The sequence below is a fragment of the Gymnoscopelus braueri genome, assembly GCF_963280865.1.
Source record: "Gymnoscopelus braueri genome assembly, chromosome: 13".
NCBI lineage: Eukaryota > Metazoa > Chordata > Actinopteri > Myctophiformes > Myctophidae > Gymnoscopelus > Gymnoscopelus braueri.
The window spans coordinates 25,413,876-25,434,500 of NC_137615.1; the positions used below are offsets into that span (position 1 = coordinate 25,413,876).

At 43.5% G+C, this 20,625-nt stretch overlaps 2 protein-coding genes across 2 annotated transcripts in view; both read right to left on the reverse strand.

The window, feature by feature from the left end:
• The window catches only part of LOC308098301 (growth arrest-specific protein 7-like), a 32,016-nt gene extending 13,381 nt beyond the window's left edge, over positions 1 to 18,635 (reverse strand). The window contains exons 1-5 of the mRNA XM_080446606.1: positions 18,520 to 18,635; positions 13,940 to 14,017; positions 10,116 to 10,159; positions 7,722 to 7,784; positions 1,642 to 1,731 (exon numbers count right to left, since the gene is read on the reverse strand). Of these exons, the coding sequence (XP_080302732.1) occupies positions 1,642 to 1,731; positions 7,722 to 7,784; positions 10,116 to 10,159; positions 13,940 to 14,017; positions 18,520 to 18,628 (384 nt within the window). The 5' untranslated portion in view covers positions 18,629 to 18,635. The remainder of the gene's footprint in view (positions 1 to 1,641; positions 1,732 to 7,721; positions 7,785 to 10,115; positions 10,160 to 13,939; positions 14,018 to 18,519) is intronic.
• LOC308099243 (uncharacterized protein) overlaps positions 1 to 20,625 on the reverse strand; it is a 355,975-nt gene that overhangs the window by 75,833 nt on the left and 259,517 nt on the right. The gene's annotated exons all lie outside the window — the stretch shown is intronic.

The window sequence follows — 20,625 nt, forward strand, 5'->3', positions numbered from 1 at the left end:
GGGGTAAAATACCTGTCCACCCCCACAGTGCATCCGGCTTGACCAAACGTCTATATGAACACAATTGGCTGTGTTTGGTGGAGGGAAGCCAGGTAGGGTGGGCGATCTTTGTTGCTGCACTAGCAACACCTAAAGGCTGCGACGGAGCCTGTCAGCAGGGGGTGTTGAACGGAAGGAGTAGGACGGAGGCGCTACTTCCTCCAAGTGGGGGCTCCTCACTGGCAGGTGAGGTACAGTACTATAGCAGTGTGGAGGGCCAAAATAATTGGCTACTCTAAAAATAAATACATTAACACGGTTAAATTAACACTGAGGAACAACTAACTTTACTGTTAAGCTGTGTACAGTGTGTGAGCATGTGTCTGTGGGTGTATTTGTGTGTCTGTGCGTAAAGGTTTCTGTGTATGCATCATACGTGCATGTGTCTGTAGTGTGCGTTTATGTGCATTTATACATGTGTGCAGACTGGTATAACAGAGTCAGCCAAGAGCAGCATCCTCTGTGGTTTGTGACAGGGACTGATGAATTACACCAAGTGGAACAGAGGCGGTAGATTTATCTGGTGCTATGGCGTCCATGAAGCAGGTCATGGGATGCACATGGGAGTGCAATCAATCACAGAAAACATGACACAATGGACGATAAATTAAAACAACAGCAGTTGTGGACAAGGAAAGAGATTGGATGGTTTTCTTTCTTTTTGAAAGAGAGCGGACAGTATTTGTCTTTTTCTTTTTTTTAAACAAAGCAGTTGGCAAGCTGAAAGGTACCGAGCAGAGTGAACAGGAAGGAGATTTCCGATCCAAGGCCAGCAGGGGTACATGTTGTTACAGATCACTACACTAGCTGCAGGTACGGTAGCTAAAATGGAAAGTGTCTTGCTAAAAATAACATTTTGCATGGACATTCATGAAAACTGAAAATTGTGGGGCCAGCATGAGTGAGGGCTTATGTGATTAAATGGGAATATACAGTGTATATGTGTACGCAGTGTGTGTGTGTGTGTGTGTGTGTGTGTGTGTGTGTGTGTGTGTGTGTGTGTGTGTGTGTGTGTGTGTGTGTGTACACACACACACACACACACACACACACACACACACACACACACACACACATATATAGCCTAGTGTATACAGTATAAGGCATACAGAAAATCAACCCCACTGCTCATGAGGCCCTTCATATCATTTGTAAGACCAAAAGCAGTGCGCTGCATTGTATTCCATCTCTTGCCGGTGAAACGCATAATGAGCACTATCTATCAGTGTAGGATCTCATTTATGTACTGAGAGAAAGCACTGCAAAGCAGAACGCACGCAACACTCAGATTAAACGAAAGTCTCAAGGTGCGCGGCTCAACAATATCATGAGAGTGAGAAAATAGCCAGCACACAATAAATGTCCTTTTCACATAGTTTAATTTCCTCTCCACAGACAGAACAACAGACGCGTTTCAACCTAACAGGTCTTCCTCAGCTTCATGACGCTGAGGAAGAACACATTCATTTTTCTTTAAGCAGGTTTCAAGGCGAGTTCTGAGAGTAAATTACTGATATATTGGTTACTGCTCGAATAATGATTGTGATGGTGCTTGCTTGGTATTGAGCCATGCCTAATGACAATAGATGAGGATTCTCTTACCCAGAAGTAGTCACAGTAACTCCATTCACCTGGCTTAAGGAGCTGCTGCTCTGGTCCCTCCCCAGGTAGAGGGAATGTGACGCCATTGATCTGGAAACACAGACACTAAAATGTCAATTCAAAACATAGAACAACAAGAACATACAGTAAGTAGGTGGCTGTGCCTCTGGGGCCAGCCTGTCTGAAAAAGGAAATATATATATGGAGCTGACTGATTTGTTTACGCCTGATGCCATGACGACACATTGAGGTTAGACAACACACTCCATATTTAGGCGTAGCTGCATTGGGAAGTCCTTATATGGTTATGGCTGAGTCATGGCGACATGAGCGTGACGACGTGGCCTGCCGGCTGGCCCGCCGGTCGGCTGGCCTGTCCTCCCTTAGGCCTATTTTAATATAGGTTATGAGCAGTACAGTTAATGCTATCATTTTGCAGTAGGTCTAACAGACAACGTCACACTGGCTCCAAACGTCATACTGGCTCCAAATGAAACCCATTCTGTCAGGTCTCGCTAGGACGCGCTTCACTAGCCAACACACAAGAGGAGGTTGGGGTGCGCTGAAACCAGCGCACCCCAAAACAACGGGGTTGAGAATTAATTGCATGAAACAATCACCTGTGCATCCAGTCTCAATGTTAGTAAACAAATAATTGGTCTATTCCTATTACCTTATGCATATGATTAGCTAGCTGAGTATAGTCAGTGGCAACGTTGGTCATCGAGAGAGAGAACCTAAATCAAATTAATCCAAGTAGGCCTATGTATATTGAAAGTATATGTGGGGTTGCAGATAAACACAACCAGCACTGCACAGAAGAATAAATACATAGTCATGTATTCCCTGGTAGACACGTCTTCAGTTACTCTTAGGGTTGCAATTATGTAATGTTCACCATCTGGGCACCCTCCCTCCCTCCTGACATTACAACATACCCTCTATGCCAGTGGTTCCTTAACAGATCCATTTGGTTCCATTTGTATACTGTCAGAGTTACAGACTTGTAAGGGTCAATTTAGAACCCCTTAAAGGAACCCTGAGAGCCCCTGCTCTATGCCATGTCAGAAACTACATGAGCAGCCAGACAGTGTCTCCAATGCAGAAAAACACAAATGCTCTCAAGATTGTAAAGCACAAATACCTTCCTGTCCTCCTTTCCAAAGAGACAGAAGAAGGGAACAAAAGATTGTGTTGGGCCTGTGACATCATCCATGACGGCAGACATCTATGACATGCCTATGACATTTGAGTCCAAATTTGGGCACAGTTTCAGCGCGATAACAGTGCCGTTCCTTCATACAATTTAAGTTAAATATTTCGAAAAGTATAAAACATCTGTGACAAAAATGATTTGAGGTACTTCTGTGGCCTACTGGCATCATGCATAAAGTTTGCCACTGATCGGTCCAGTGGTTTGCAAGATTAGCTCCGGACGGACGGACGGACACACACAGACCCTCTCATAGACAGCTAGGCTCTTGCAGTCATCTATACACCCGTACTGCAGCAGTTACGTTATATGAATTCAGATAGGGATGCATATTGCGTAACGAGCTCTTTTCATGGACATTTCTACAGTCATTCAACAAGATGGGATCGAACAATGGCATGGCTCCCATGTGGGTCTAAGGACTTGTGGCCAATGACGTATCTGTGACAGCAAGGTGTCAGTCAGATCAGACCACCATTCACTTCCATTATAAAATAAAAGTGACATATTTCAAAGAATATCCACATGCTCAATTATGTGGGTAAGGGGGGGGGGTGGAGTTAATTCCTTGTCATCCTGACAGGGTGCACAAGAAATCTGGCCCCTTATCGGTCCAGCGCTTGAGGAGATTAGCCTCAAACGGATACACAGACGCACCCACACACAGACAGACCCTCTTCTAGCCTACGTACAGTAGAGCACCATAATAAGATTTGCATGGAATGCATGCGAACGTCGTTGCAATGCAGTAAAAGATAAACGTGACCAACAAGTCTACAGAATAATGCACACACAGTCATACATGTAGACACTATCTAATCGGAAGCAGCCTGATTTACTCCGTGTGTAGAGCAGTCACTTTGTTCATTTTCTGCTTCAGAGATCGTACTGATTGTCATGGGCACCAGATTTTCCATTACGCTTGGTCCACATCTATCACAGCCGTTGTTTATCTCCTTCCTCACATCCAGCGGAAAATGAGACCATTTATCTAAAGAAAGGCTGTCTTCCCCTCACTCACTTCTCTTTTATGGGTGCTTAGTGAGGTGCTCCGGCGTTAGGACTCAAATATTAATACAGATTACCTTTATGACACAGGGACCGCCAGAGCACGATAAATCCTCATTGAGGATCTATAGTGTTCCTGACGTTTTTGACTTACGATAGCTAGAAACTAGAAAGGGTTTAGCCCTTCAGATGATTAATTGTGTTTATCATGTAGGTATGGGTTACATTTGTATAGCCTTAGGTTACATTCATATACAGTATTAGATACTGTACATAATCCTACATTAGGTAAGAACAGTGCCTGTCTCAACTTCTTGTAGCATAATCATCATCACATTATGATGATGTCAGTTTGTAGAATTAGGGGCCTTTTTTCTTCATACATAAACAAACTTGAGTGTGCTTGTGTGTGCTGGCCTGCTGGGGGGGGGGGGGGGTCTTCGTCCCATATTGCAGCAGCTTTTTGTTTTGCTGAATAGACACAAATTTTACTGACAGTGTAGAAAGTTAATGGCCCATGAGGCACACATAAAAATAAGCATCTGTCAGGCAAACAAATGACTCTCTATAACTAGCCATTAACACAATCAGGATGTAGACTAACCTCCTAACCCCCCAAATTAACTCACTCTTTTTTGCTTTTTGCCCATTTGCTTATCTACTAACTCACTTACATATACACCCCAGCATATCAGTTCTAAGCATATACTGTAGCACTGAACATCACAGCAACGGTTCATGAAAATGTGGAGAGGCTCGGCAGCTGTTGCTAAGCGACAAATTACTTTTGCTGTAAAAGGCAGCCCCTCCATAACCAAACAATGTGAGACTTCCCCACGGTTGTCAGCATGCTTTCTCTTCCATTCCAACCCATTCCACTGTTCTCTCATTCAATTATTATTATTTTACATGGGCTAATATTGCAAGAACTGACCGCTTTGGGGGAGGCCAATCAAAAAGAAGCCAGGTCCTGCCACTGAAGGCAGATGCCACTCCAACAAGCCGTCATGTGCCCTCTGGACTAGTCTGCGCTGAGCATGGCACAGCATGGCAACACATCCAACAGCACCCGAGAGAGTGTGCATTGCGTCGCAATGCAACACGTTGTGATATCGTGGATCGGCAATTTTCACTAAATGTTCGCCAATGTTCGTCGAATGTTGGCCTATTATGACATGCCCAGAAGAAGGGTTCATGTGGTTATGAATGTGAGAAAACACAGAAGGCTAACGAAATGCTCTGGGTTCATAACCTACATGTATGTATTGGTCACACTTGGCTATGATGGAGGAGACAAGGTGAACGCAAGGTTACAGCTCTGCTTTGCTCTGCTCTACTATCTGATGCATATACCCCACATGGGGGTCCTCACAGAGTAGTGCATAGTCAAATCCTCAGTGTTCATTTAACTCACACGTGACACGTGAGGGTCTATTTGAGTCCATTTTTACACTCTGTGTTAAATGAACGCTGAGGATTTTGACTGTAGGCAGTGAGACACTATACCAGGCACTCTACCATGCGGATGTGCACGTCTCCATGACAACTGGAGGGTTGTAGAGGGTTGTGTAATCCGAGATGCACCGTGGCACAACAATACACACCTCTCTCCCCTGACGTCACCAAACCAACAGTTATTGATTCAGCTGTTCACACACACACACACACACACACACACACACACACACACCATCAGGAAACACAGTTTTCGGACATAATGTGTGATTTAACAACGTCAGAGCTGTGCACTAGGAAATAATATTTGACCATATTATCTTTTCAGGAGTCAACGTTGCATTTTGTTATTCTGTATTTGTTCAATAGTATAAGCATCTAGCATGCAGGATCAAATGAGAAATTATTAAGTATTATTAAGTCAAAATATTAAAAAACTGCGATAACAAATGTTATCATGGCAATACAGTGATATTTCTTGAGTACTCTTAATCAAAAGGAAATAATATTGTGCCAACCATAGATCATGTGATCAAAGAAAGATTTTTTAAAAGGCAGCGCATTATTACATTTTCTATAGTGTATATTCAGTAAAAATCTGAGCACCCCCCCCCCCCCCATCTCCTATAGCAGTGTTTTCCATTTCAACACCCATTAATCAGTGCTATAGCTTTTGTCACCATGGAAACTGGACTCGCAGAATCTCTCGCAGGTCTGTGGGGCTTCACAATAGCCAGACTGACGGCTCCCGTGGCCGTGGCAGGTCAGTGAGCCCACCGAGGGTACGACCGGCCCATGCAGCCAAACACAAAAACCTCCTGTGTCCATCTGCCCTCAGCCTGGCATACCACCACCACCCCCACCACTACGAGCACCACCCGTTCCCCTCTACCCCTCTCACTTCTACCTTCGATCATTATCAACCATCAGATTACATAACCATCACCAGTGTCATAGCAACTTGGGACGAATCCGTGATTTTACGTCAAATCTGTCTCGTTCGGAGATGAACGTCTATTCAGCATGTTTGGTTTCTTTTCCTTATTATTTGTTTGACAACCTGCTACTCAGCATAATGAATATAAATGATCTCTTTTTTTTGGATTGTGTGTGTGTGCACAACTACAGTACAAAAGAGCATGCACACATGATGCAAGAGTGTTCATTTAACTCTGAGAGAGTACAAATGTAACCAAATGTGTTACATTTGGTTACATTTGTACTCTCTCAGAGTTACAAATGGATTAATTAACATAAGATTTATGTGTGTGGTCTGACATGCTGGCTGAATGCTTGCTATTGTTGTGGACTTGATGGAGGAGTACTCCTGACAATGCAGTGTACAAAGTGCTTACTTTCCCAATCCTGGACACATTGCCAAATGACAGCTGCAGTGCTGCTGTGTGACCTGCAATGCCTTGCAGAGTAGTTTGTTTGTGGACCGTCTAGGGGATGGGATGTAAAAGCATCACACCAAAAAGCGACTAAACTCAAATGTATACATCCACCAGAAATGACACATTTTCAGCTGACAAACATCACATTATTTTCACTTGAAAATTAGTTATTGTACATTATTGTATAAAGCTTGAGAGAACAAACACTTGGAGATCTAAATGAGATCCATATCAGACAGACAAGACTGCACAGTCCCAAAAAATACCCATAGCTTGCCGCAGCAATTCTACAAAAGCTTTACGGTTTTCTGTCATTCCAAAGATCCGAAGGCAGCTTGCGCTACCTGGAATGGAGCTATAGGCTACACTCCTGCTCCAAATCTGTGAAGCAGACAGGAATGGGGGTGGAGGGTGGGGGGGGGGGGGGGTGTGAGGCAAGTTTGGTGTCTTGAGGATGCATCTTGTGCAAGTAAAATTTATCTCTGCCAGGGGTCTGTCAAGCTACCAGGGAGTCGTGAGAATCAATATGGCAGAGTAAAGGAAGGTTAGTCCATACGCTCGAGATTAACGGGAGACACCAGGGATGCTCCTTCATTGAGAATAATTTTCTGTCCTGTGGACTCTCAATGGAGGATTCCCTATGTGACTCTATAACCACAATCCATATCATGCATTATGATTTACCGTAGTGTTCTGGAGACATGTGAGTAGAATAAATGCACTATTCATCAGTTGACACGAAGATGAAATCTTTCTAGCCATGACATAAAAAAAACATTTACTTACTTTACTTTATTTTTTGTTTTGTGTTTTTTTGCAGAGAGGATCAGAATCCTGGAGACAGAACATCAGCTTACCTGAGATGTTCTAGCCCTTCAGAAGCTCTGAGAACAACAGAACTAGGAAAGAGAGGAACATAGATAAAAGGAGAGGGAGATTGACTGACAGCAGAGAGGAGCAGGGGAAATGGAGGAGACGGATGAAGTTGGGAGCTGCGAGGTACTCACCGTTATCTTGGTCTCCTTGACCTCTCTGATCTGCCTCTTGGCCGGAGAGATGGAGCCGGGAGGCTGTGGAACAAGACAGGAGGGATCATCAAAGCTCTCCTCAGTGTCAAAGCTGGCTTCCATCATCGTCTCCTCTCCTCCTCTCTCCTGCTCCTTCTGTTCGGGAGGGAAAGCCTTCTCCTCGTGCACACGCACACACGCGCACCCTGAAGCTGCCTTTCGGTGTCACAACCCAAGCGCTGCCGAGCTGCGCTGAGCGGAGAGGAGAGGAGGCGACGCGTTGCAGGGGGTGAGGAGGTGGGGGAGGTGGGAAGGAGGAGGTGGGGTGTAGGGAGGGGGACCGTGTAGGGGGGAAGGTGGTGTGTGGGGGTGGACGGTCGCGGTCCGGTGAACGTGACGCGTCGAGTTGCTGTCACACACACACGAGTTGCGCGTTCCAGCGAGGAGATACCGTACGTCGCTCCAGTCCATGCAGAGACAGATCACTGAGGATGGACACGGCTGGAGATGCGTGAGCAGACAAGAGAGAGAGCACAGCAGTGTGTGAATGTGTGAGGAAATTACCCAGGGAGAGGAAGGAGAGAGAGAGAGAGAGAGAGATAGAGAGAGAGAGAGAGAGAGAGAGAGAGAGAGAGAGAGAGAGAGAGAGAGAGAGAGAGAGAAAGAAAGAGAGGAGGGGGGGTATTTACATAGTCCTTGCCAGGAGAACAGAGGAGGTGGTGTGAGGATGGACGGAGGGAGGAAGGGAAGGAGGGAGAGCAGGGTGAGATGTAAATGGGTGAATGATGATCTCCAAAAGGCTAATTATGATTGTGAGACAAGCTGGTGGAAAGAGAGAGAGAGAGAGAGAGAGAGAGAGAGAGAGAGAGAGAGAGAGAGAGAGAGAGAGAGCATCCTCTCTCTTGTGAGATGAAGAAAAAAAAAGCAGCCAATCAAGTGCCTCTACGGTTTTATGTTTATGAACCCATTAGATGTGGAAAGCTGTGATTTAAGGACTGTGTGTGCGTGTGTGCGTGCGTGCGTGCGTGCGTGCGTGCGTGCGTGCGTGCGTGCGTGCGTGCGTGCGTGCGTGCGTGCGTGCGTGCGTAATCAGTTTCTGTATGGTATGGATGTGTGTGATACAGATTGAGTGAGAGTGAGACCAAACGTTAGCTACAAGGACTTTAAAAGGTTTGTGGCTACTTAGTAGGGAAGCAGACTCATATTCATCAATATTTATATGTTTGTGCTGTGCTGTGTGTGTGCGTGTGCGTGTGCGTGTGCGTGTGCGTGTGCGTGTGCGTGTGCGTGTGTGTGTGCGTGCGTGCGTGAGTGCGTGCACGCTCATCCGTGTGCATGGTCGGTCTAATATGTGTGTACAGGCTGGCTCCAACAGCATCATTATCATCTCTCTCTTATGACAGTGTTCCACCGGAGGCGTGAAACACACTATGTGCACAGTACAGCAGCTACTGCACACGTGATTGCTCCAGGGGCAGCAGCTACCTGCACCTGCACGCCTTATTATGATCCACCTACAACTGATCGGCAACACCAACACAAGTGACGAGTTGTGAGCTTGGAGATCTGCCATTTTCGGTGCGAGTAACCACCACATAACTAAGTATAAACAAGGCTTTAGAAGTAAGAGCAAAATGGCCGCCGTGTGAACATGGTCAATGGAGGAAATGAGCCACAACAATACTGTGGTGGGCTCACCCCCCCCCCCCCTCACCCCCCCCCCCCCCCCCGCCTTCCTTCCACAACAATATGGTGGCAGGTGGCGCTGACGACGATGTCGTTGTAGAGTGTGTGCAATGTGCAAAGAAAACATGCACGGCCAGAATACAACCTACAGTATACATACAGTAGGTAGGATTGAAAACGTATCACCACAGACTCGCTCGGTCTCTCTCACCTTCGTGGCACAGAACATGGTGGCGGGCAGTGCAGAGCAGCGCCTACCCAGGCTGCTGGGAGAAGGACAGCGATCGAGCCAGCTTATCGGTCCGGGGCCCCCAGGTTTCCCAGTTCTCCCAGCGTGAGCTAAAGCTCTCTGGCTGGCCTCCGTTCAAAAGCTGACAAACCTTGTAGGATGTGTTTTCCAAATTCTTAGTCGCCCATATGGCCCTAATATCTGTCCATCTACAGTACCGCTCCGGTGCGATGATGACACGGTATGCCCTCATCTGACTCGTAATTGGTCACGTGTCTTTTCTTGGCGCGTAATCACTGTTGGCACAGATGAATCTGTGATATGGGAGTGGCACTGGTTACATTGCACAGAGCATGGCACTCTGCATGATATCACAAACTGACAAACCAAACAAATAAACAAATAGACAAGACATGACTAAAAGGGCCAGCTGCAGTATTTACTGTAAAATGATATGATGGTTTTAGGCCATACTGTACCTGTCTGTCCGTGGTGGCTTTCTGTTCAGCAACGTCAGACATTTCTATGGGTAGACAGACAGATTATAATCTGTTATTGGAACAATCGACAGAAGAAGTCTTGTGATCATGAGATATCTTTGACAATAGTGAGTAGGTGTGTATAGAGCTACAACAGCAATCCACACTGTGAGATGCCATGTATGGCTCAATTATAGTGAAAAGGTCATTCAAATTATGCTGAGGATGTAATCTGGCATCTTAACAGTGGAGTGGGCAAGCCACTGTTTGCATGTTGTGAGAATGGCAAGTCCCCTCATTCATCTTTCAGACAGGAGCCAATGTGTCCTCCCTCACATCAAAGCCACCAATCCCACATGTTAACACTTTAGGAATTCTCCTCTGCACTGACTGTTACTTATTTCAGGTAGGAACTGCATTCAGTACTTTTACTTCTACTCCACTACATCTCAGAGGCAAATATTGTACTTCTACTCCACAATATTTTTTTTGGAAACTTAGGTACAAGTTACTTTGTAGATTTTGATTCTTATTACAAAACCACTTCAGCCCTATATACATTTCGACCATTTTAAAATGCGATGCGACGCATTGTGAGCTTGTAGATATGCTATTTTCAAAAGATTTGTATGCATTTTGGAATGCTTTTTAGAATTAGAAAACCTTGTGAAATGGGACATTCTGCATAATGATTACTTTCTACTTTTGGTACTTTAAGTACATTTTGATACCAATACTTTTGTACTTTTACTCAAGTACATTCCGGACTTTTACTTATTACGTATTTCTACATTGCAGTATTGATACTTTTACTTAAAGTAATACTAGGTAACTTTGTCAACAAAACTAAAGTTAAATTGTATGTATGTATGTATCTTTTGTGAGTGGCAAAAGTTTCACAACACCCACTCCATGAATTTCACCCCGAAAGCCTTTTATACATATATTTTCTATTGAACGGTGATAGGGGTGTCTTTCCCGCGAAAATTACGTCATGTAGCCGGAAAACGGAAGCGGAAATGCACCGGTTGGTCAGGAACTACCGCGCTAATAACAAAAAGGAAACTCACGCTGATTTTAAGAGATTGTATGATTTGAAGATCGAAAAACAACAGAAAAAGAAAACACAGCTCACGGTAACTAAAGCTCCACTGGCTAAGAGAAACGATCCACAGATCGTATAAAACAATTAAAAGAACGCTTTTTGAACCGCTTCCGTCTTCCGGTGAAAACGAATGGAATTCTGGGTAACAGAGGAATAAACTAACGACCTGCAGTGACGGTAATGACCAGCAGAGGCTGCTAAAAATCGTTATTTGTGGACCTGCACTGTATAACTTTAAGAAAAAAAAATAGCTTTTTCCTCCTCTCCTCCACAAACAGGACACAGGGGAAGGACAAGTGCTCAGATGCTGCACATCGTTGTGTGTCTCTGTACAGTATAACCCACCCTATGGGCCACTAATGGTTCCTCATCACCTATTACTCATGGACTGTCCACTCTCTTCATATCAAATCGACCATCTCCAGCTCAAGGTAAACACGTGGGTTCAGTAGTGTGACCCCGGAGGCAACACATCACAGGCTCGGATACTAGCTAGCGAGGAAGCTTGTCAGCCTGCAATAATAAAGGGGCCCACAAACATACTTATCATAGAGCCTAAAGACTGATTTATTCAGTACTTGGTTGCATGACCACTGATTAGGATTGCAGTTTTAATCTGAACCTTTTCTGTCATATAGATCATCTTTCAATCAACTCGTATGACATCAATTTATTTGTTAAATGTACATTTTGATAAAGAGTAACAGTTACAGTACTTTAATAATCAACATGCAGACTGTAGGCCATATTTTCAGATTCCGGTAAAGTGTACAGAATAACATGGAATGTAAAATCAGAATACCTTCCCCCGCAATTTATAAACTAACTGTTATGCCCTTGCTGCCTAACATGTTTGAAGCAATGATAATAATAGATGTGTTGATTGTCTGTCTGTGGTGTAAATTATTCCTATGTACTGATGAAGTGAGTGCATGTGTGTGCGTGTGTGTGTGTGTGTGTGTGTGTGTGTGTGTGTGTGTGTGTGTGTGTGTGTGTGTGTGTGTGTGTGTGTGTGTGTGTGTGTGTGTGTGTGTGTGTGTGTGTGTGTGTGTGTGTGTCTGTGTGTGTGTGTGTGTGTGTGTGTGTGCGACCCGTGCGTGTGTGCGTACGTGTGTGCGCGCATGCATGCGTTTGTGAGTGATGACGCAGCTCAGGCAAGTGCGCAAAAAAAAAAAAGAATCCACCTACAGTGACATCTTATCTCTGCACACTTCCTATGCAATGCTACATCAGTCTTTCTTTCTGTCTTGTCCATTATGTCAAATCCCTGGTTTACTGGCTCTAGTGTCAGGGCACTTACACTATAGCGCCCAGAGAGCCCATAAAGTAGGCCTTGTTTCATTCTTTCATTATCACAGTTCGTTCAATACTGTACAAATAGTCCATGAGCCAGAGCCCCAAAATTGAGCAATGATTATCGAAAGAGTGGGCAAAACCAAACCTATTTTAAATTGTTCATAGGGTCAATACGAGTAAATAAATATATGATAACCTTTCCACAGGAGCAGCTTTTTCATAGTTATCACACATTTTGTTATTTTCCCCATACGTACATGACAGGTGAAAAAATGACAACATTTTTAAAAAGAGTTATCATAATGAAACTTCCTGAGTTGATTACTTGCATGAAGACAATGATTTATCGTATTACAAGTTTTCTGAAATTGTATATTTAAATATGCAAATTAGGCATTTAGTCCATGAGCCAGAGCCCCAAAATTGAGCCAGATATTGAATATTCCCTCGTTAAAAACCTTTGACTCAAACATCTTAACAAAATGAAATAAGAATGTTCACTCTGGCTTTGTCCAATGTTCCAATGTTGATTCTGGAAAGTTATACAAATTCGGGCATATTTTCGTAATGCCTAATTTGCATATTTAAATATACAATTTCAGAAAACTTGTAATACGATAAATCATTGTCTTCATGTAAGTAATCAACTCAGGAAGTTTCATTATGATAACTTTTTTAAATGTTGTCATTTTTTCACCTGTCATGTACATGAAAATAACAAAATGTGTGATAACCATGTAAAAGCTGCTCCTGTGGAGAGGTTATCATATATTTATTTACTCGTATTGACCCTATGAACAATTTAATATAGGTATGGTTTTGCCCACTCTTTCGATAATGAAATCTTGTCTGGCTCATGGACTAAAACTCCCTGCAGCGGACTGCTTCCCCATCCTTTAAAACCCTGAGGTACCCCAGGGCTCCTATTCCCCCCCTCTACACCAAATCTCTTTGCAGAAAATAGCTGATTTACAGGTTCACAAGTTGTCGCGTTGCGACGCGTTGTCAGCTTCTAGATCTGATATTTTCACCAAATGTTCCAGAATGGGGATGCGAGGGTTCATGTGGGCTCAGACCCACAGATGTCAATAGAAAGATACCATCTGCTGTCTGCTAAGATGTTGGGCATGTCATTAGGGACAGCGTACAGTACTTTATGAAGACATCTAGTGCAAAGGTTTTCCAATGTAAATGTTTTCAGTCATGGGACCACTTCTGTTTGAATTCATTTAAAATAGTCTAAATGTCATAATTGTACATGTGATAGTGATATTGAAACCCCTTTGAAAACCACTGATCTAGTATTCTAATGATATTTATAATAATATAGGAGCCTTATTACAGAGCATTGGCACTACATTGTACGTGTAGGTGCACAGTGTTGAAAGAGATGGTAAATTAAAAACATAGTGCTCAATATCACCATATGGTGAGGAGTTCTGTTGTGTCAGAGATGACTGTGGACACATGACAGCGATGGAAGGCCGTTCCCATGTTGTTTCTGGAATGACACAAGGAGCAGTAAAGATATTGTTAAAAGAGACACCGTGTTTCTATTGATGTCTCATTCCATCCACTCTGTAATGGCTTTCAAACTCAAAGATTACGTAAAGAAGCAGAAGTCAAATAAGCCTGCCCATGCCAACTACAGTATTTCACAGATGTTTTGAAAAGTACCACCTCTTCAGGCACTCAAGGTAAGAAGGTGGTTGCCTGTGTAAAGCTTTCTTTTTTTAAGAGAAGCATAGAGTAGGAAAAAAGACTATCGTTCCACTCATCGTTTCTCTTCAAATGATCATTTATTTTGCTGTAACAAAAAGCGGACTGCCGGACTCAACTAGAAAGGAGAACAAATCTCCTCCAGGAGGCACGTGTCTCTCAGTCTGTGTGCAGTGCGCTTGCATGCAGCATGCATGCATGTGTGTTGTGGTGCATGGTCTCTCTGTGTTTCTCTGTCTGTCTGCACAGTACTATGTGGTGTGCGGTAGAGCCTTACATAGGCACAAAAGTCCAGCCCTAGCCCCTAGCCTGGCCCAAACCCAACAAGTACTGAGTCTGAAGCCCAAGCCCTATCTGAGCCCCATCGCCTAATCAATTCTAATCTCTCTCTGACGTGCGTTATCTCTGATGCATGCAGCCACGCAACTCTCTGATTCTCAACTCTCTGATTCATAGTTGAACTCCTTGAACACCGTGATAGCAGAATCCTCTGCCTCCCGCCCCCACCCTTTCTTTCTCTGTGAATATACCTAATGATTCTATTGAGCTTTATTCCAATATGTTTTGTATTGTATTGCATTGTATGTATTACTGAATAATTGAGTACAATGGACCACAATGGAAACAAGCCCCCCCCCCCCCTTTTGACTGTACTACCTGTATTGTTAACACATTGACTGCCAGAGTTTATTCATAATGTACTCACCCCTGTGCCAGCAATTTGCGTGTTTTTAATTTTTGTTGTTTTGTAATTTTTCATTCAAATACATTCTCTGATTGTGTTGTCAAGCACCTACGATTGTTCCACCAGTAGAGAGCAGCACATCCAAACATTGATCACCTCGCTCACCCCCTCCCAAACAGGCCCACGTCATATCCGGTCATTCAAAGGATGTGACGTTTTCGACAATTCCCGGCCCGCTGATCGGCCTGAAAACGACGTGATACACTACGACGATGACTGTTAGTCACCCGGACCAAAGAAAATAGAAGTTGAGCTGTCCGTTTGTCTTTTATACCGTGTGAAAAACCGTGTTTTTCCTTATTCTGGCCGAAAATCACCGGAGAAAAACAACGTGACCCGGAAATGAATTTTTTTTTTACATCCGGCTCCGGGTGAGTGTGACGTAAGTGGAAAACGAAAGTGTTGATGAGAAATAAACACAGCCGTGCGATCACAGATTAAACAATGAAAATTCAAAAGAACGTGTCAACTCGTTCTTAGGAATCCTGGCACTCAAGCGATGGATTTGAAAGAACGTGTTGACGCAATCTTGGCACTGTATGTGTTAACAATCGTGTTAATAAAGTATTATTAAATCAATAAATCAATTCACACGATCTTGTGCTATTTGATACACACAAACACAGAACACACAAATCATATGCCGGTACGCCACTAAGAGGTACACAGTTAAAGGCTTATTAATAGGCTTAAACTGTCCATGCCATGCAGCAGAGAAAAAGGAAAAGAAACAGCATATGGCTATGCTACAGTATGTATGTGTAAAAATAGCCTTTGGGTATTTGTTCTACTCCAGTGAGAGGTTTGCCAAGGTGCAATCCACCGCCAGAGTGCTATAGGGTTGTTGATGCAGCCTTGCTCTGTCCCATGGGAGCCTGTCCTCCCCCTGGAATCTTTTCCAAATGAGGCGTAAATACTCAGCTAAAACTGCGTGCATGAATGAGACTAGTTCATTACAAAAATGTATCATTTAAACCGTAGCTTGCAGTGTAACTTATACAGTAGTATTCACACATAAAGGAATCCTATTAGATTCCTTATGTAAGTAAACCTTTCTATTTGGGTAAGACACATGCATGTGAGCATACATGAATGTGCGTGCGTGCGTGTGCCAGTGTGTGTGTGTGTGTGTGTGTGTGTGTGTGTGTGTGTGTGTGTGTGTGTGTCTATTAGGGGTGTGCCAATATATCGTCCCGCGATGTATCGCGATACGTTTTCGTGACGATATGTATCGTTTTGAAGAAAAATAAATATCGTTTAATTTTTTTTTTTTTTTTTTACAATAATAATAATCAGGCATGCAAACAGCCCCGAGGTGAAAAGGGTGACAACATGTTGTTGTTTTTTCGGGTCAGGTGTCACACTATTGCCCTATTTGGATTCAAAACGGCTATTGTAGCTGAAAAGCTACAAGTTCACATATCTGAACTAGAAAAAGTGCTCCTCGGAGCACAGGTCTCCGCCAGGTCAGGTAGGTTATTGTGGCCTCCTGGTGGCGCTATAATAGGCCATTGTGAAAAGGGTGCCCGTTTCTTCTTAGGCCTTTCACGACAATCGGACACTGCATTCATGATTTGAGGCATTTTGTTCCAAAAATGTGTTTAGCTAAATTAGACCTGCTGGTGGCGCTATAACAGGCCAATGTGAAAGGGGTGGCATTTCTTCCTCAGCCTAGTGGGAATGTGCGTGTAAAATTTCACGGAAATCGCAAGCTGAGTGCATAATTTGAGGCATTTAGTTCAAAACGGAGCAATCCTGCAAACTTTGGAAGCCAACCTTAGTCAATGAGGATGGAATATGGGAAATCGGACACATCCGTGTTGATCACATGACTATAGAGATACTGTATACCGATTTGCATGACCTTTGGATAAAATCTGTAGGAGTAATATAAAGAAATTGGTTTTGCACAAATCGGCCTCCTGGTGGCGCTATAACAGGCCCATGTGAAAAATTTGGAGCAGAGGTTCTGAATTGGCATCCAGGGAGTGTGTGTGCACAGTTTGGGAGCGACCGGGCCAACGGTGCCGGAGATTAGCTGGTGACAGACGGAGAGACGGACGGACGGAAGGACGGACACACGGACACACGGACAGGGGGTAAAACATACTCTCTCGCCATGCCTTACGGCCTGGCGGAGACAATAATGCAAAAACAGAATTATTTGTTTGCATTTGCTTTTTTTCTCCCCCATATATTTTTCATAATAAAAAAAGTGCGTATCGTATCGTATCGAAATCGTATCGAAGTTGTGAGCCAAATATCGTATCGTATCGTTTGGTGAAATTAGTGTATCGGCACACCCCTAGTGTCTATGCGTGTGGCACAGAAATGCACAGCTGCATTCGCAAGCATACATCCATACACAAAGAATTTGCACATGCACACACATGCAGTTTAGCCTCACACTTGCTTGAGCACATACTAATATTATGCACACGCACACATGCACACACAAATACATACACACACACACACACACACACACACACACACACACACACACACACACACACACACACACACACACACACACACACACACACACACACACACACACACACACTGTGGTTTTGGTTAAGCAAAACCATTTTGAGTAATTAAATGAAGCTGGGCATCTTTGTGAAAGGTCAGGTGCCTATTAGCCTCGGCATCAAATGCTATCCGTTTTTTCCCATATGGTGTTAACAAAAGTCAATTTACAGATACATCACTCAACCACTGAAGGCACGAACCATGCTGCTGAGAAACTGGCAGGGCCACTTGGCCAGAGAGTGTCACACGTTTAAGATAACCTGATTACAGCAGATAGAATCCGTAGGCCCCTCTTTTCATGAATGGACTGTGGAGATGATCGTGATGAAGAGGAATAGTAATGAGTCTTCAGAGTTCACAGAGTTTAGAGAGGGAGAACTGGATGCTATGGTAACAAAAACACAACACAGGAAAGTGGTAATACTCCGTTCCCTATTTATCATCAGAAGTTGAACACTTCACCAGTGGCTCAGTCTCCTGTGCGTACTAGATCTCATTGGTAAATGCATTATATACATAATAGGCATCAAATGCAGCGTGCATTGAAGTTTTGTTTTTCAGAAAAAAACACTGAAGCGAAGACCTATTATCCTATATCCAAGCACATGTTGACTGGAGAAATAAACAAATGTTAAGGGATATTCAGCTGTCGGACCCACACTGGGATCTTCTGAATTTGATTGGTTGGACGCAATCAAATGGTTATACTGTAGCTTTCAGCTAGTTCAGGTTAGTCACTGTTTGTATGGGTACAGTATGCTTAAGCATGGGTATAGTGTGGTTTAATTAATTATTTTCAGTTAAGGTAATGCATTGTTAGTATGGTTAAAGTGAGTGCATGCACACGCCTTCATGCACCTCAATGTGTGCTAGGAACAACATACAAACTTTTACATCTTTGACACACTTTACATGCCATACGATTTCTGCTATTCTTTATTATTATTATTATTTAATTTAATATTTTATTATTAATTATCCGTTTTTCTTTGTGCCTTGCTTACCTTTGCTGGAACTGTTGACGTAATACCTCAGTCCCTCAGGTGACATGTAGCATCTCCAGCCTGGGGGCAGAGGGCCGCTGTCAGCCACCTCCCTTGATGCAAGGCTCATGGCCACTGGCTCCTGTCACAAACAAACATCACCTCATTTCACCACCATGCCACTAAGCATTACAGGCAGGTCACCTCACAGGAAGAAGTGATCTGGTTTTCATTCCCCTGGAGTGTTTTCTTTTCAGAATTATACCATATTTATATAAGAGGCAGTACTTCAAGGGTAATATCTCCCCCCCCCCCCATAAATAAATAACATTACTGTACATGATGTCTGTCAAACATTTTTGTTTTATATCATATTACAAAAAAACTGTAACGCTTGGGCAGAGGCACATTTTAGGATGATGATCCAATGTAGGCTAATTACAGTAGTAAACACGTCATTATCTGATCAATAAGTTCACATTTTCAGCACTTTTCCATATTTTACCCCTTGCTTAATCATGTTATTCCAAAAGTGAAATCATACACTGTTTCCTGTGTGTTATCAGCCTTACCCAGGATCCTGCACTGCATAGCCATTAGACAGACAGTATAATGGTTTCTGGCTACACTGGGCCAGAAATGACTGTGGTTTACTTTACATGGGAAAAGTCCTCTTCAATCTCCAGAGAGACTGTTCATCTTCAGATGCAACAGTGCATGGCCCATTCACAGCTGTCTGCTGTTATTTGAGGCGCTGCTGAACTCAGTCTGTGCTCCAGGACAGTGCACGTCACATCAGCACAACTGAGACATCTGGGGATAGCCGCTTTGTGGCTGGAGCGTGGATGGATGGATTAATGGTGGAGCATTAATGAAATGATAAAACAAAGACAGAGATCTGTGTGTGCCATACTGCCAGGCCAACAGGATGCAGTGGGTGGACACAGTCGTTTGATGTTTAACATAAAAGGGATTTCTCTCACTATCTTTCCATCTCGCTGATGTAGGGTGCTGGCCTTGGAGTTTGCTGTGAGCACAATAGCTTCCTTGCCTCCATCACAGAGCTGTGCTTCTTTGCTGCAGTATGTCAGCCATTGACTTCACACGGACAGGTAATTTACTGCACAGACTCGTAATTCGGCTCCCTTGACATATGCTCTGTTAACAGCAACCTCTGTGAGGTCCTCCCTTTGTATTCCATACTCCTGCCCCTGCAGTAAATGCTCCATGTTCTGATTTGTCAGAGCCATGCCACAAAACATGCCAAAATTACACTAAACAGAAAAAGTTTGAATCAGGACATAACTTTGAAGGTGCCCTAAAGGTGTGCCTTTTATCTGAATCGTGAATAATTAGCTAAATGATCCCCCTTGTAGATATGCAAATAATAGGTTCTCATGAGGATTTTTTAAATTATCAGCCGTTGATCTCTTTCACCAAAGGATTTCACACTACCTCTAGCCACAAGCAGTGTGCCAAAATTGGCACACTGCTTTCACAGTCTTAAAAACAGAATGCACAGTCCCTACTCCACTCATGGATTGATTGATTGGACACTTTATTAATCAGATTGTTAACAATATGGGTAGTACAGTCAAAGGTTATGCTAAAAAGGATAACACAAAAAGCCACAGGGCTTGTTTCCATCCTCAGTTCTCTCTGCATATCAAGAAACTAACAAGACAAGCTCTGTCAAACTCCGTCAGAGGACAGCTCACCTCTTACAGCTTTTCTCTGCCTGAGTTGGTTCAACAAAGGATTGACTGAATTACAGCTTTTCTCTGCCTGAGCTGGTTCAAAGGATTGACTGAATTGAATAAAGGACTAACCCTACTCTGTACCTGGAAAGAGGATTAATGAACCTAGAATAAGATTAGTAGGAAGAGCTCCAGTAAATGATGATAAGCCTGACTGATTTCTTACATCTGTATATTGTTGTTGTCATCTCACTGTTTCTCATGTGGCCCTTATCTGACTGTGACCCCTCTAAAAAGATTGAAAGAGTTCAAGTGAGAAGTAGGGATAGCTGGACAATGAGAAAAAAATATGACCCAAGAGGTGTATCGCTCTGAAAGAGATATGACCATTGTTGAGGAAGTTCCTTGGCCTACTGGCAGCATGCACAAG